This window comes from Schistocerca nitens, chromosome 8 (genome assembly GCF_023898315.1).
Source record: "Schistocerca nitens isolate TAMUIC-IGC-003100 chromosome 8, iqSchNite1.1, whole genome shotgun sequence".
NCBI classification, from domain to species: domain Eukaryota; kingdom Metazoa; phylum Arthropoda; class Insecta; order Orthoptera; family Acrididae; genus Schistocerca; species Schistocerca nitens.
The window spans coordinates 154,223,908-154,241,102 of NC_064621.1; the positions used below are offsets into that span (position 1 = coordinate 154,223,908).

Consider the following 17,195-nt stretch of genomic DNA (forward strand, 5'->3'; position numbering starts at 1 on the left):
CCATTTAAAAGTAACCATGACAGCATTTGCCTATAGTGATTTGAGGAAATCATAGAAAATTTAGATTAGGATGATTGGGCACGGATTTGAACCTTTATTCTCCCATGTTTGAGTCCACTTCGCCACCACGCATAGTCAGAAAATGAAGTGTAATGGTGTGATACCGGAAGAATGAAGGGCGAGGCAGTGGGGTCGTCACAGCCCATTTACCCCTTCAAGATTGTTGAACCACTTCATTGTGCTTAATAATAACAACAACAACATTATTATTATTAAATAAGTTTTTAAGAGCTTATGAATCTTTTTGTTGGTCAGTAATTATACAAACATCAAAAAATTTTTGCATCACCTCGGTTCGGAGAGTTCCGGAACCTTTACAGAAAATTCGGAGAGAGATCAACATAAACATCATTTCTGCCCTTTTTATTGGTCATTAAAACCACACATGGCATGTTGTACCACCGTCCAGCGAGACCTTTAGAGGTGGTGGTCCAGATAGCTGTACACACAGATACCTCTAATACCGAGCAGCACGTCCTCTTGCATTGATGCATGCTTGTATTTGTTGTGACATACTATCCACAAGTTCATCAAGGCACTGTTTGTCCAGATTGTCCCACTCCTTAACGGCGATTCGGCGTAGATCCCTCAGAGTGGTTGGAGGGGTCGCGTCATCCATAAACAGCCTTTTTCAATCTATCCCAGGCATGATTCGATAGGGTTCATGTCTGGAGAACATGCTGGCCACTCTAGTCGAGCGATTTTGTTATCCTGAAGGAAGTCATTCACTAGATGTGCGCGATGGGGGTGTGAAATGTTGTCCCTGAATACGTATGCCTCGCCAATATGCTGCCGATAAGGTTGCATTGTCGGAGGGAGAAAGGCATTCACATATCGTACAGTCGTTATGGCACTTCCCGTGGCCACTAGCTGTGTATGTCAGCCCCACATAATGCTACCCCAAAACAGCAGGGAACCTCAACCTTCTGCGCTTGCTGGACTGTGTGTCTAAGGCGTTCAGCCTGAGTGGGTTGCCTCCAAACCCGTCTCAGACGATTGTCTGGTTGAAAGCATATGTGACACTCATCGGTGAAGAGAACATGATGTCAATCCTGAGCGGTCCATTCGGCATGTTGTTGGGCCCATTTGTACTTCACTGCATGGTGTCGTAGTTGCAAAGATGGATCTTGCCATGGACGTCGGGAGTGAAGTTGTGCATCATGCGGCCTATTGCGCAGTTTGTCATAACATGACATCCTGTGGCTGCACATAAAGCATTATTCAACATGGTGGCGTTGCTGTCAGGGTTCCTCAAAGCCATAATCTGCAGGTAGCAGTCATCCACTTACGTAGCAGCCCTTGGGTGGCATGAGTGAGGCAGGTCATTCAGCCCCCCCCCCCCCCCCTCTCTCTCTCTCTCTCTCTCTCTCTCTCTCTCTCTCTCTCTCTCTCTCTCTCTCTCTCTCTCTGTGTCTCTCTCTCCACCCTCACCCTCCCTCCCTCCCGCCCCCTCCATGTCCGAACAACATCGCTTTGGTTCATTTTGAGATGCCCGGACACTTCCCTTGTCGAGAGCCCTTCCTGGCACAAAGTAACAATGCGGACACGATCGAACCTCCGTATTGACCGTCTAGGCATGGTTGAACTACAGACAATACAAGCTGTGTACCACCTCCCTGGTGGAATGATTGGAACTGATTGGCTGTCGGACCCCTCTGTCTAATAGGCACTACTCATGCATGGTTGTTTACATCTTTTGGCTGGTTTAATGACATCTCTGAACAGTCAAAGGGACTGTGCCTGTGATAAAATATCCACAGTCAATGTCTATCTTAAAGCGTTTGGGAACTGGGGTGATGCACAACTTTTTTTCATGTGTGTAGTTCATCCATTATTCATTTTAATTAGTTTAGCAAAACAATAAGAGTTAATCCTGTTCCCTGTTACACTCGCAAAATAATTTAGCCAGTGTTACGTATAATATTGAAAGAACTGAGTACCATACTTCCACAGATGACACCAAGAATTTAATGAACATATTTCAGTCCAGGCTTTAATGCTCTGCAAGATCCTTATTATGTGAACATAGTTTCTGCTTGCCTGTATATAATCGTTCATTTCAGTCATATTGTAGCAATTCTGCAAAAAAAGGATGTTAACGTTTTAATCCTTGCTGCATCATAGGGCATGGAGCACAAACCCAGATAGTAAAGTGCGAGACGATGACTAAGATGCATTGTTTCTTGAAGAAACCATCTCATTTGTGAGAGATTAAATAGGAAGATTACAGAAAATTCAAAGTAAGAGCCTCACCATCGATTTCAGCCATGTTTCTGCCAAATTTGAATTCATGTTCTTAATCACTGTCACTCAACTTTCATAGCATTCATCAAGTTACATGTGCATTCAGGACGGTGTTAAATTGTGAGCCCCACCTGACTGGGCAAGTATTGAATTAGTACTTGTTGAGCAAATCCTGATATCATAAGCAGAATTTGTGTACTTCAACTGGCCTTGTTAATTTTGGTGCTTCAATTATTGAATCAGAGATATGTGATAATTTAGAAATATTTTTCTGTTTAAATGTAAGCAGTAAGATGTGTTAGCATAAACAGTCATTTACAGATTCGTAATACACCTGCCAAATCTCATGTTTCCAAAAGCAGGAACTATACCTGGTGGAACATCTTCATTATGTAGATTCCTTCTAGATCCTAGCAATGGTGCTCTAAATTTTAAAATCAAAACTTACACTGGAGAGAATGTAAGTGAAACTGTATCCTGTTCAGTCCTTCTAAGAGATGGAAAGGCAGAGAGAAAAGACCAATAAACTACCTGTTAATTGTAAATTATGGACAGAATGTGAAAATGAAAGAGAGAATTAGCCAAATAGGAACATAAATGATTTGAAAATGTGTTGCCTTTTGTACTGGAGGCTCGTAGTACAGCCATGTAACTTGAAGGCCTGGGGAGCAGAAATATCGAGCACTGTCCATGCCACCATACTCTTGAGGTGTAAAATTGTGGAATACTTCACAATCTTTTAGTTGTTTAACTTCATGTTTAAGTATTGAGATTTCAGGTCTGTGAGGTAGTACAAAGGTGTAGTAACCCCCTACACTTTGAGCTACTGCTGCCACACCCCAAACCAGATGCAACATAGGTGCACTTCAGTGACTGTAACTGGGTGGTTTTAGTTGTGGTCTTCAGACCAGAGACTGGTTTCATGCAGCTCTCTATGCTACTCTATCCTGTGCAAGCCTCATCATCTCCGAATAACTACCGCATCCTTCATCCTTCGGAATCATCTTAGTGTAACTGGGTACAATTGTAAAATGTTATGCAACAGTGAATGGGGTCTTGGTCCATCTCAAGGCTTGAGGTAAATTTGGACATACCTGTATTAAACATATCAGCTTCAAGAAAGTAAGAAAAATGGTTGGTTGTAAGACGAGTAAATATATTCACAGCTGGACCGTAGCTGTGTGTGTGTGTGTGTGTGTGTGTGTGTGTGTGTGTTCCTAAACCTGAAGGACTTTGCCTGATAGCTTAGTATTCTTTAAAATGTGCCCTTCTGATGCTCAACACTACATCTCTTTGGTGAGTAGCTACCAGCCCTCATTCAAATTGTTGTTATTCCACCGGATGTTCCATCAATGTTCTGAATCCTAAAGGGGCATGAAGGGACTTACATGGAAAACGGAAAGCACTGAGGAAGAAATTCTTACAGACAAATTTTATTCCATCCGGCAACTTGCTTGTTAATTGGCCAGGTGGTGCTGCGATATGCAAAAACATTACGAACAAAGACTTTAGAGTTGCAGAAAGAGTGTATAAGAAGAGAATTATGAGAGGCAAAGATAATCATTTAAGAAAATAACTGGCAAATTTTTAAAGGCTCCCACCTTCAATTAACTGTTACCAGAGTGCATTAATTAAACTAAAATTGAGACTCTACATACTCAGTCCTATATGGTGTCCAAAATACCAGAGACATTGGTTGGGTTCAGAACATCATGAAAGAGGAATATAGAGAAAACGATGCTCCTCCTTGCTAATATGCACCAAGTAACCTTCAATTAACTGTTACCAGAGTGCATTAATTAAACTAAAATTGAGACTCTACATACTCAGTCCTATATGGTGTCCAAAATACCAGAGACATTGGTTGGGTTCAGAACATCATGAAAGAGGAATATAGAGAAAACGATGCTCCTCCTTGCTAATATGCACCAAGTAACCCATGTCTTCCTTGGAGTAAGGAATTGTGAATTTTCCTTGAGGAAGAGCATAGTGGAAAACAAGATCATTAAAAATGCACGAGACATTTAATAGCATATAAATTTAAAACTGTGTTATACTCTTGTAACAACTTGTATTTCATGTAAAGGGAGTCGTACACTTGCAATACCTGGGCAGTAAATACACATTCCTTTTTGCAAGCTGAGTGATGAGGCTCAAACCAGTGTCCGGCCATCCCAATTTTGGTTTTGTGCGATTTCCCTAAACTGCTTCAGGCAAATGCCGAAATGGTTCCCTTGAAGGGACATTGCCGATTTCCTACGCCTCCCTTCCCTCATCCGATGGGACCAGTGACCTCACAGTTTGGTCCTCTCCCCCAACTCAACCAACCAACCTTTTTAAAATTTGTAGTCACTTGCTATGTGCAACTTATTTGTCTTTACCCATCTTTCACAAGCTGAGGTGGGTAGGTGCTCTGAACAGTCCCTCATTTGTATCAAACTTTTTTAATCCTGTGTCTGTACTAATATTGCGATTTATGATGATATGAAAAACAGATGCCAGCTTAGCAGCCAAGTTGATCAGCTGTCACTCAGCACCACATCATGTATTATCACAGAAAAAGTTTATAATCACAGTGCAGTTTGAGACAATGTGAATGAGTCTTTTGAAATAATGGTATCAGAAAACCTGTTGATAATACCTGGAAGCCACTGTTCAGTTTATTAAGATCCCTGTTTAATTTCATCTGTGAAAACTGAGGAACATGGAAGATACATATTTCACAGAATAATGGTACAGGCAGAAGAATGGTGTGTATCAAAGGGCATAGTGGTTGATGGGAGTGATGTTTCTTTTGTAAATAGGGGTACGACACCTGCCGGCCGAAGTGGCCGTGCGGTTAAAGGCGCTGCAGTCTGGAACCGCAAGACCGCTACGGTCGCAGGTTCGAATCCTGCCTCGGGCATGGATGTTTGTGATGTCCTTAGGTTAGTTAGGTTTAACTAGTTCTAAGTTCTAGGGGACTAATGACCTCAGCAGTTGAGTCCCATAGTGCTCAGAGCCATTTGAACCATTTGGTACGACACCATAATACAACACAATGGTTGGAGGCTAGGCAGCAAGCTCATATCAGACCACTGCTCAGAACATGTGCAGAAGATGACGTACAGATACATCAAAATATTAGGAACAGAATGGTATTTCAAACATCCTAGAGACCAGGAAACATGTAATCAGGTGTATTAAACTATCAGTTGATAGATATTTGGTGTAAGAGAAAATAGTAGTGGGAAGAGAGAACAATTTACTTCCATCTTGCTTAGTTTATTGAATATTTATTAGAACCAACAATATATGGACAAAACATTATTGTATATTATAGGAAATAAGTTGGAGAATAGTAGAAGTGCCTATTGTTACAGTACACTAATGTAATTTAATTTGGAATAACTATGTAAGAATTGTTAACTCTTAATTGATTTCATAAAGTTATTTTGATGTAAACTATGTGTATTGAAATGCTGAGCATTGACTGTTTGCTTTTAGCACCCAATCTTGATGGCTCTACTTACAATTGCTGTGGCTATGATTGGCTATGTTATTGGATGGGCATACCGTTACCTAACGAAATGCAGCCAGACTTCACTACTGGAACCACCTCCAGATCTGTTCAGAGGTAACTATTCATCATGCAGTCCGTATTTTCACTTTCCCAATATTTTGGGGAATGTGGTTTGGTGACATTCACAACCATTGATATTTTGATAAGAGTATACCCTGTCATTTTCAAGCCAAAATCGCAGGAAGTATCAATTTGCAAGGGAATATAAAATGTAGGTGTGCACTGAAATTTCAGAAAACACACACACACACACACACACACACACACACACACACACACAACAAAACAAAACAAACAAGAGTGCCGTCACAAAACGAAAGATAACTGATGTCAGAAGTTATCCGTAATGAAAATTAATAATAAATGGGTGAGTTAACATAGTGTTTCATGACAAGGGAGAGAGGAAGATTCCATGCATAATTTAAACAAAAACCTCCGTCTATATTTATAAGGTTGCTTGCTAATTAAATTTCAGCTGCTTCCTTAATAGCACTTGCAATAGCTGGAAGTGCATGCCAGAATCTGCATGTTGTTGTATTCCATAGGATGACTAGTGCCAAGACAATGTACTGTAACAGCGAATTTGCTTGGGAATCTTTTTAAGACTGCAGTTGCTATTAAAATAGCAAGTAACCTTGTAAATAGAGAATAGATGTTTTCATTTACATTTTGGTGGAATCCTGTGCTCCCTTCTGGGGGGGGGGGGGGGGGGGGGAGAGAGAGAGAGAGAGAGAGAGAGAGAGAGAGAGAGAGAGAGAGAGGAACAGTTATAGCTACCTCGCCCAGTGATTATTAATTTTCATTGGTGATTAATTCTGATGTCAGTTATCTTTGTTTGTGTGACATTTTAGTGGCAATTGAGTAATTAGAAAAATAACAAAGCTTACATTTTCAGATTTTTTGGCATAAGTTAAATTCACTTGACAGTTTCATGATATTACAGTTTGGCCACATCAGGTTGACGAGTAGTAGTGGAGAAAATTGGAATGAGTTGGAATATATTCATTTGTCTCAGAGAGCCGATATTTCCACATCTCACATCTGCTTTCACTCGAACTCAACACAAGAGTAATTCGCCAGTGGTATGGGAAGGAGTTGGCACTGCCTTCTTGTCATCTCTCTCTTCTCCCCTCAGCAGTTAAAACGCACAGCCAAGGCATAGCTCCTAGCTTCCCCGGCAGCCACCATGCAAATCATCAAATACATGGTAAAACTGTATCTGAAAGGATATAATTTCATAGCATCTATTTTTATTTTTGATCATGATATATGTACTTTTCACCTCCCCCCCCCCTTCCCCTCCCAATGAACTGCCGACCTTGCTGTTGGTGGGGAGGCTTGCGTGCCTCAGCGATACAGGTAGCCGTACCATTGGTGCAACCACAATGGAGGGGTATCTGTTGAGATGCCAGACAAACATGTGGTTCCTGAAGAGGGGCAGCAGCCTTTTCAGTAGTTCCAGGGGCAACATTCTAGATGATTAACTGATCTGGCCTTGTAAACCCTAACCAAAATGGCCTTATGTTCTGGTACTGCGAATGGCTGAAAGAAAGGGGAAACTACAGCCATCACTTTTCCCGAGGGCATGCAGCTTTACTGTATGGTTAAATGACGATGGCGTCCTCTTGGGTAAAATATTCCGGAGGTAAAATAGTCCTCCATTCGGATCTCCTGGCAGGGACTACTCAGGAGGACATTGTTATCAAGAGAAAGAAAACTGGCGTTCTACGGATCGGAGGATGGAATGTCAGATCCCTTAATCGGGCAGGTATGTTACAAAATTTAAAAAGGGAAATGGATAGGTCAAAGTTACAGTGGGAATTACTGAAGTTCGGTGGCAGAAGAAACAATACTTTTGGTCAGGTGGCTACAGGGTTATAAATACAAAGTCAAATAGGGGTAATGTAGGAATAGGTTTAACAATGCTTAGGAAAATAGGAATGCAGGTAAGCTACTACAAAAAGCATAGTGAACGCATTATTGTGGCCAAGATAGACACGAAGCCCATGCCTACTACAGTAGTAAAAGTTTATATGCCAACTAGCTATGCAGATGATGAAGAAATTGATGAAATGTGTGATGAGATATAAGAAATCATTCAGATAGTGAAGGGAGATGAAAATTTAATAGTAATGGGTGAATGGAACTCGATAGTAGGAAAAGGAAAAGAAGGAAACGTAGTAGGTGAATATGGAATGGGAGTAAACAATGAAAGAGGAAGCCGCCTGGTAGAATTTTGCACAGAGCATAACTTAATCATAGCTAACACTTGGTTCAAGAATCATAAAAGAAGGTTGTATTCATGGAAGAAGCCTGGAGATACTAGGAGGTATCAGATTATATAATGGTAAGACCGAGATTTAGGAACCAGGTTTTAAAGTCTGACATTTCCAGAGGCAGATGTGGACTCCAACCATAATTTATTGGTTATGAACTGTAGACTAAAACGTAACAGAAGAGATATTGAATCTAATTGATGAAAGGAGAAAATATAAAAATGCAGTAAATGAAGCAGGCAAAAAGGAATACAAACATCTCAGAAAACGAGATTGACATGAAGTGCAAAATGGCTAAGCTAGAGGACAAATGTAAGGATGTAGAGGTGCATACCACTAGGGGTAAGATACATACTGCCTACAGGAAAATTAAAGAGACCTTTGGAGAAAAGAGAACCACTTCCATGAATATCAGGAGCTCAGATGGAAACCCAGTTCTAAGCAAAGAAGGGAAAGCAGAAAGGTGGAAGGAGTATACAGAGGGTCTATACAAGGGTGATGTACTTGAGGACAAAATTATGGAAATGGAAGAGGATGTAGGTGAAGATGGAATGGGAGATAAGATACTGCGTGAAGAGTTTGAGAGAGCACTGAAAGACCTATGTCGAAACAAGGACCCAGGAATAGACAAGATTCCATTAGAACTACTGACAGCCTTGGGAGAGCCAGGCCTAACAAAACTCTACCATCTAGTGAGCAAGATGTATGAGACAGGCGAAATACCCTCAGACTTCAAGAAGAATATAATAATTCCAGTCCCAAAGAAAGCAGGTGTTGACAGTTGTGAAAATTACCGAACTATCAGTTTAATAAGCCACGGCTGCAAAATACTAACACGAATCCTTTACAGATGAATGGAAAAACTGGTAGAAGCTGACCTCAGGGAAGATCAGTTTGGATTCCGTAGAAATGTTTGAACATGTGATGCAATACTGACCCTAAGACTTATCTTAGAAGCTAGATTAAGGAAAGGCAAATCTATGTTTCTAGCATTTGTAGACTTAGAGAAAACTTTAGACAATGTTGACTGGAATACTCTTTTTCAAATTCTGAAGGTGGCGGGGGTAAAATATAGGGAGCGAAAGGCTGTTTACAATTTGTATAGAAACCAGATGGCAGTTATGAGTCGAGGGGCATGAAAGGGAAGCAGTGGTTGGGAAGGGAGTGAGACAGGGTTGTATCCAATCCCGATGTTATTCAATCTGTATATTGAACAAGCAGTAAAGGAAACAAAAGGAAAATTGGGAGTAGGAATTAAAATCCATGGAGAAGAAATAAAAAGTTTGAAGTTTGCCGATGACATTGTATTTCTGTCAGACAGCAAAGGACCTGGAAGAGCAGCTGAATGGAATGAACAGTGTCTTGAAAGGAGGATATAAGATGAACATCAACAAAAGCAAAACGAGGATAATGGAAGGTAGTCGAATTAAATCAGGCGCTGCTTGGGGAATTAGATTAGGAAATGAGACGCTTAAAGTAGTAAATGAGTTTTGCTATTTGGGGAGCAAAATAACTGACGATGGGCGAAATAGAGAGGATATAAAATGTAGACTGGCAATGGCAAGGAAAGCGTTTCTGAAGAAGAGAAATTTGTTAACATCGAGTATAGATTTAATTGCCAGGAAGTCGTTTCTGAAAGTATTTGTATGGAGTGTAGCCATGTATGGAAGTGAAACGTGGTTGATAAATAGTTCAGACAAAAAGAGAATAGAAGATTTTGAAATGTGGTGCTACAGAAGAATGCTGAAGATTAGATGGGTAGATCACATAACTAATGAGGAGGTATTAAACAGAATTGGAGAGAAGAGAAATTTGTGGCACAACTTGACTGGAAGAAGGGATCGGTTGGGAGGGCATATTCTGAGGCATCAAGGGATCACCTATTTAGTATTAGAGGGCAGTGTGGAGGGTAAAAATCATAGAGGGAGACAAAGAGATGATACACTAAACAGATTTAGAAGGATGTAGGTTGCAGTAGGTAGTGGGAGATGAAGAACCTTGCACAGGATCGAGTACCATGGAGAGCTGCACCAAACCAGTCTCTGGACTGAAAACCACAACAACAACAACAACAACAACATATGAACTTCTACACGTCAACAATTAGAAATCCTTTCAATGCCAGTTGACACCAAATAAGGCAAGATATTATTGTCATATTGAACTCTAGCACTCGGAACAAAGTATTACTTTCTCTATTCCTATGGGAGTCAAAATTTTATAAAGTGGCTGGAAAGTGCTGTTGTAACTTATTTGCAAATACAATAGCTAGTTTTGAAAAAAGAATGCTTCTTTGTTTGGCAAAACTGTGTCAGTGTGTTTGTATCTTCTGGTACCCAAATCAAACACAAGCACTTCACACCATCTCAGCATCACTAGTGTCTGATTCTTCACCCTCGAAGATGAATCAGAATGCTGCTCAGAGCCACTGTCACGAATGACATCTTTTCAGTTACATAGAGATTATTTGGAAATTTTCATGACAAGTTCTTGTGATATTGACCACCATCCAGCCAAATTCCAGTGACACATTTCTGACAAACACACATGTTGCAAACAGCATTAAAGCGGCTTTGTTGTTGATGTAATTTCTGTAGACATGTCTTACACTGACTTTGAATGGATGATTGATACACATATTCAAAGGCTGTAACACACTTGTTTGCCACCAGGAATAATCGCTTGGTCACAGTTTCCTTCTTTTAATTTTAGTTTTCACTCAGTCACCAGTGTGCCCATGAAAACTATTGAGCAGAAATATTGATTCTCAGTGAAAAAGAGTTCCTGGTCCCTTATTCCACACTGCTGAAATCCAGTGCTGGACCAGTTCCTGTCATCCACCCACCGTCACGAACTCTTACAATAATACCAGCTGGGAAGCTTTCTGTTGGGGAGGGTTTTCTGATTAAAAACTGTGTATGGTGGCAATTTTTGTCCATCAGCCATAATGTTTAACTTCATTGCGCCCCACTGGTTTCTAGCACCACATGTATGTACTTGCACCCTAGGTTCCCTTACATTATTTACTGGAGTGTTGCCACGTCAAAATATACCTATTTGGGAAAGTAAATAAAAATTTTTTACCTTAAAGTTGTATCACGTAACACTGGAAAGATTTCAAATTGATTTCGAAAGCCTGAGGCAGTTTTTGGCAGCTGGAGCTCTGTGACAAACAGGTTTTGTTGCATAAATCACCGAACTGACTCATACAAATGTTTAAATTCCATAAGTGAAATGTTTCTTTTATGTGCTAATTTGGATCCTTTAATATAAACCATTTCAGTTGTAACTGAAGTTCCACATTTCCTGTTTTGAACTGCAAAATCTAACAAGTCCATGCACACATCTGGATACCTTTACCTTTGCCCTTGAAGTGAAAACAAACTTTGTGAACTATTAAAGTGTTTCTCTTCACTTCGATACCTCTGACAAACATGAACCAACCCCTCCCCCCCAGCCCCTCTCCCCCCTCTGTCTGTCTTGTCTTGTTCTTCCTCCGTGTCCCACTGCCAAACATAAATTCTGCATACAGCTTCCTGCTTTCCCTGTTCCCTTGCATAGCTGTTCAAATTCCATTGTATAACTAGGATGCTCCTTTCGCATCATCAATCAAAACTAAATACTTTTCTCTCATTTCAACTTTGCATTTCCTTACACTGTTCCTTAAATTAGTCATGTTGGCAGATGTCCCAATACTCAAAGCCTGTACTGTTGTCCCCAAAGCACAATGTACAATATTTTGTCCCTGATAAAATGAAGATTTGGGTGCTGGTTAATGGGAACTATAGAAGGCGCATTTCAAATGCCGAGAGGAGAAGAGTGAGGAGGGGAAGGCAGTGCTTGTGGCTTGCCACATTCCTGGAACTGTCACCCTTAACAGTGCACAGTAATACTTGGCATCCAAAAGTGCAGCCTAAAGTTGGCAGCACTCATGGATAATCGCAGATCACATATTTGTGTGTGTGTGTGTGTGTGTGTGTGTGTGTGTGTGTGTGTCACCCTTAGCTATGTGGGAATTGAAGAGGGGGGGGGGGAGATATCACTAAAAGCACTAAGAGGCCTAGTTGAAACATTTTGTATCCAGAGAAAGTGTTAGACATGATGCATTCAATGATTCTTGAGAAGACAGAAATAATAGGAATATCAACATCAATGAGTCATGTTCTTGTTTTAATCTTCAGGTTCAACTTGCCAAGTGCTGTCCCATATGTGTAATTTCTAATTTAAACTACCTTCATTTTCAGTTTTTATGTGATGTCACTTTGTCCTTTTTTTTCAGTTTTTTCCTGTTCTGCATTGATTCCTCCTATCACTTTCCATTTTATTATTGTTTGTTTTCGTTATGTTCTGCGCAGATTCTTTCCTTGTTTGACAGGTTCCATATCTAATGTCGGCACTGTCAATGAGACATTACTCTAAGTCTTCCTCCTTTTTTTCCTTTTGATCAAAGCAACTGTGAATTCCTTGAGTTGTGAAGCTGTCAATGTAAACTACAATTCTCATATGGGCAAGCAGTTAGTTGTTTCTCGTTCACTAGCATTTATTAAAAATTTACTCAATGCATTCTGTATGTTACCATATAACTTCATCATTCATATTGCACTACTATTGCTATAATGCCCTGTTTGACAACCAAGGAATTGCAGGCACTTCACTTTCCTTTCCATTACTGCAGCTAACTATGTTGAAGCTATCTGTAAGAATTATCCCCCTCTCCCTCCTTCCCCACCCCACCCTTTCTCATTTACGTATCTCCATATAATGAATACTCTCTACTGTTGAATAATGAACATATTTTATCTCTAGATAGTGCAAATCAAGATAATGAACAAGAATCCCAGGAAAATGGAAAGTCGGAACGGAGTCATCGGTATACGAAAGCTCAAGCTCGCCAACGATTTAAGAAAGGAAGAAGTTGAAAATTTACTGGAATTACTTATAAGTAAGTTCTATGGAGTGAAGGAGACAAGTTATCAACAAATGATTGGGCATGGTATGTCGATTTATCCTAGCTGAGGTGCTACTAAAATTCATAACAATTCGGGCAAAGTGTTCATTTGGATGTGGTTTGTGTTGTTAGATTGAGCCTTGTGTAATGCAAGGAGGATATTCATTGAGAAGTATTTAGTTATTAATAAATTATAGTTCCTTTTTATCCTGTATAACTGTTTTTGTTTACTAGTTTGACTCAATGAAATACAGACATTTTCATTGTCTTCATGTATTACAAAATCTGTAAAATTAAGTGACATCACTGTATTGTGATTGTTTCAGTTGTTATTTTGAGTACTTCATTTTAATACAAGTAATGAACTATTTAAAAGGTAATTAGGGGCTCAGAGTCATTGGTACTTCACCCACATGTATATGGAAATCAGAAATTTGCTCCAGAGTTTGTCTCACAGAAAAATTAACACACTAGATAATAATCTAGTGTTATTTTTATAGTGAATGTAAAAGTATCACAAATACTTAAGCAATTAAAAATGGACATAGTGACAGTATTTTAAATAGTTTTCCATGAGGCTAGGCATGTCTTACCTTGAAAAACTGAAACACATTCGTTTTGCAGTTGGTTAGTCACAACGCATGCTACGAGAAACAGGACCTACTTACTGGATGCATCATCATGATAACCATAGACACCATTAACAGTGTTATTTTCAACCTTAAGGTTTTTATTAAAACTGTGGTGCACTGGAGGTACCTTCTGCAAGAGATCAAGAATGTTCTTATTTTATTTTGTTGTATCTTTGCCTTCTTTGTAAAGCAGTGATACAGATCCCAGTTAATTGCTTGGGTGTCTTCCTCTACCAGAGTTTGAAAATTATGTTTCAGAAAAAGGCTCATCAGGCTATTGTTTTATAGCTGCAGCCGTCAGATATCAAGGCAGTTCCCTTTTTACTTTTTGTCCATTTATAGATGTCTTGCAGTTTGATAAATGATTCCATAACAAAGGATGAGAGAAAGTCCTCTTTCGTCATTTTGTTAATGCCGAAGTGTGGTATTTTCTTTGTTGGTTGTATCAGATACCTGATGGAGATGAAGTATTTTTTTTTTTCCTTTGTCTCCATCAGAGTGAAAACTTAAGACCTGGAATGAAGAATAGGTCACCTCCTAATTATTAGCTCTGTGTAGGGTAAATAACTGAGAAAAGCATCTTTCATACTCCTGCTTTGCAAGCATGTGTCCCTCACTCAAAACCTAATTATTAACCCAAGGTATAGCTCAGAATTGACAGCAGTACTAATCTGCACTTAGTTTACAAGAAGTCAAACACAAATACAATGAGAAAATCCAGGATGCAATAACAAGTGCTATGTAAAGGATATATTGCTATTCACCGGAAATGGAGACTGAGTCACAGATAAGCACAATAAAAAGACTGTCAGACATGTAAGCTTCTGACCGTGCCGCCCCCCCCCCCCCCCCACACACACACGTGATCAGTCTTTGGCAACTGAGGCTGGGGTTGTGTGTGTGTGTGTGTGTGTGTGTGTGTGTGTGTGTGTGTGTGTGTGTGTGGTGGTTGCTTGAATGTGTATGTTGTCTAATTCTGATGAAGGCCTTTTTGGCTAGAAGCTTAATTAGTTGTTGGTCATTTTGTTGTGCCTATCTGCAACTCAGCATCTTCACTATATTGTGAGTAGCAATCTGTTGTTTTCATAATATTGTTATTAATCACAAATACAATACATGACAAGTACCATTACTTGTTTTTGCTCCCTGGACGTTTTTTATTTTGCTTCCTTCACTGCTTCTGTTTGCTGCAAGTGGATATCGTGCTTTTCTTTCATCTCTTATTTTTTGTAGTGTCTAACAGAGTTCTGTTGCGAATGCAGTCTTTCAGTGGGTTAGGGAAGATGCACACTGAACTGAGTATTTAATGTGTGCCAAAATAAATACAGGGATACAAAATTAGTTTTCGTGGCTTCACACTCAGCTCTTTAATGATAGTAAAAAGTGGGCATATTCAGTTGTGGCACAAGGCACTTCAGACTTCTTTATGACAATACTGTGACTTATATACAGGAAATTTCTTTATGAAATTGCAAACAGTATCTGTTTGTTAAAGTCTTGTCTTATTATGAAGTATATATTTACCTTCTTTTTCAACAGGATGAACACTTTTTAAAACTTCTTTGTTTCATTGCTGTGTAAGAACGTACTATACCCAATGTTATCAGCCCTCTTTCCATCTTGCCCATAAGTAAATCCTTTCCAGAGACTGACTAAATGGATTTCCATTAGAGTAGCTTCTGGACATCTCTGATATCTCTATTAACACCTTATTAAGACATTTTTGATTGCCCAATTCATTTTGCAACGGCTAGAAAGTATTGGTTGTAATTTTTTTGTGGCATCTTGCCATTACAGTTTTCGAGATGTCTACAGGAGTCTCCTGAACACCACTTATCTGGAACAAGTTTACCTTTTGTCAGTGTGCACACCTCATATTCTGTCATTTCAGTATACTCAGATACTTTCTCCGTTGAGTAAATTCACTAATTTGCATCCTTTTTTATTTTGCGAATGAATCAATTGTTGTTGTTGACAAATTCCTCTCCTCCGATGGTTCATTCCCTGTCTGTGTGAATCATCAATATTGATGCCACCCGAGTTCATATCTGCATCTGAAAATATGAAATGTAATATGAAAATGACCCAAAGTAAAGCACCAAACATACCTAAACGATGTACTGATTCATTTGGCTACTCAGTGCTGCATGTAAGTGCAGTTGGCAATTGTGAAACTTCTGCGGTCATTTTGCAGAGTTCAGATTGAGAAGTCTATGGTATTTCCATACCTCCGATGGAACATCCTACTAGCATCAGCATTCTCTTACATAACTTGAGAACTATTTTATGATGGCTGTACCTCAACATGCCCTATACTTAGTTAGGCATTTCTTGCACTGGTTTAGGTACTTCAGGCTCTGAGTCACTCAGTTGTCAAGTTTAAAACTGTGCTATGATGTTGTATTTGCACTTGTGGTGCTGTGATATTTGTGTGTGGTAGAAGTGTGATAGGAATGCAGTAAATCTGAGCTTTTTGATGTCACTGAATAAAATATACTTCTATTAATTTTTCATAGGTCATATATTGAATAAAATTGTAAACATACATTCCAAATTACCCTTCTAACTACAATTTATGATAGATATGTACATAAAAGAATTGCTCTGTATGAACAATCACACCTTTTGCCTTTTACTGAATCAGATCTACAGTGTGTTTATTTTGGAAAACATATTTCAAGAAAGTTATTAATTGGATAATAATCATATTTTGTGATGTATATTTGCATAGCTTATTGAGAAATGCAAAAGAGAAATAAAACAGAATACTCTGTGAAGTGTTTAACAATGTAACTAATTTTAATGAGACGTGTGCGTCAGAGCCAAACTCTCATTCCCTGTCTACCTACCTACCTACCTACCTGGCTGCATTTGTCGATAAAGCTGGTAAGTGTAATCATTTGTGTGACTCATCATTTTACCCTTTTTTTAAATTTTGTATTATATTCCCCCTTGAGAAATATTTTTCACTGCATTCAGTCACACTATTTGCTGTAATTGTACTATGCCCTCCTTGTCCATTTGGAAGGATTAAGTGATAAATTAAGAGCCTAATTGTATCAGCTTCCTTAAACAAAGAAAATTATTTTCAGTCGTAGTTCCACATCAGTTAGCATACATGTGGTTTTGGTCTATACAACCATCTTCAGATCTGTGGTCATACACATCAAAATCAGTTATAAGGTAGCAAACGTGTAACAGTGACAGAAAATAAACTAAAGTTGTTGCTTTCTGTGCACAACTTGTGCCCCCCCCCCCGGGTTTCATTTGTGTGTGTTTTCAGCACTGTTTGTCACAGATGAGTTATTTTTGGCAGTGTCGTGTGTCCTTGATTTTTTGACCGTCCATAGTTTTATGATATTTGTCTCAGTTACATTGCTTTACTTAATTAAATTTTTCTTTGTGTGTGTGTGTGTGTGTGTGTGTGTGTGTGGGGGGGGGGGGGGGCATGGGCACGCAACCACATCACCCCA

At 39.4% G+C, this 17,195-nt stretch overlaps 1 protein-coding gene across 2 annotated transcripts in view; it reads left to right on the forward strand.

Moving 5' to 3' along the window:
* The window catches only part of LOC126198791 (uncharacterized), an 82,399-nt gene extending 65,900 nt beyond the window's left edge, over window positions 1-16,499 (forward strand). For both annotated transcript variants that reach the window (XM_049935359.1, XM_049935361.1), the window contains exons 6-7: window positions 5,791-5,920; window positions 12,949-16,499. In XM_049935359.1, coding sequence (XP_049791316.1) covers window positions 5,791-5,920; window positions 12,949-13,061 — 243 coding nt within the window. In that variant the 3' untranslated portion in view covers window positions 13,062-16,499. The remainder of the gene's footprint in view (window positions 1-5,790; window positions 5,921-12,948) is intronic.
* Window positions 16,500-17,195: the final 696 nt, after the last annotated feature.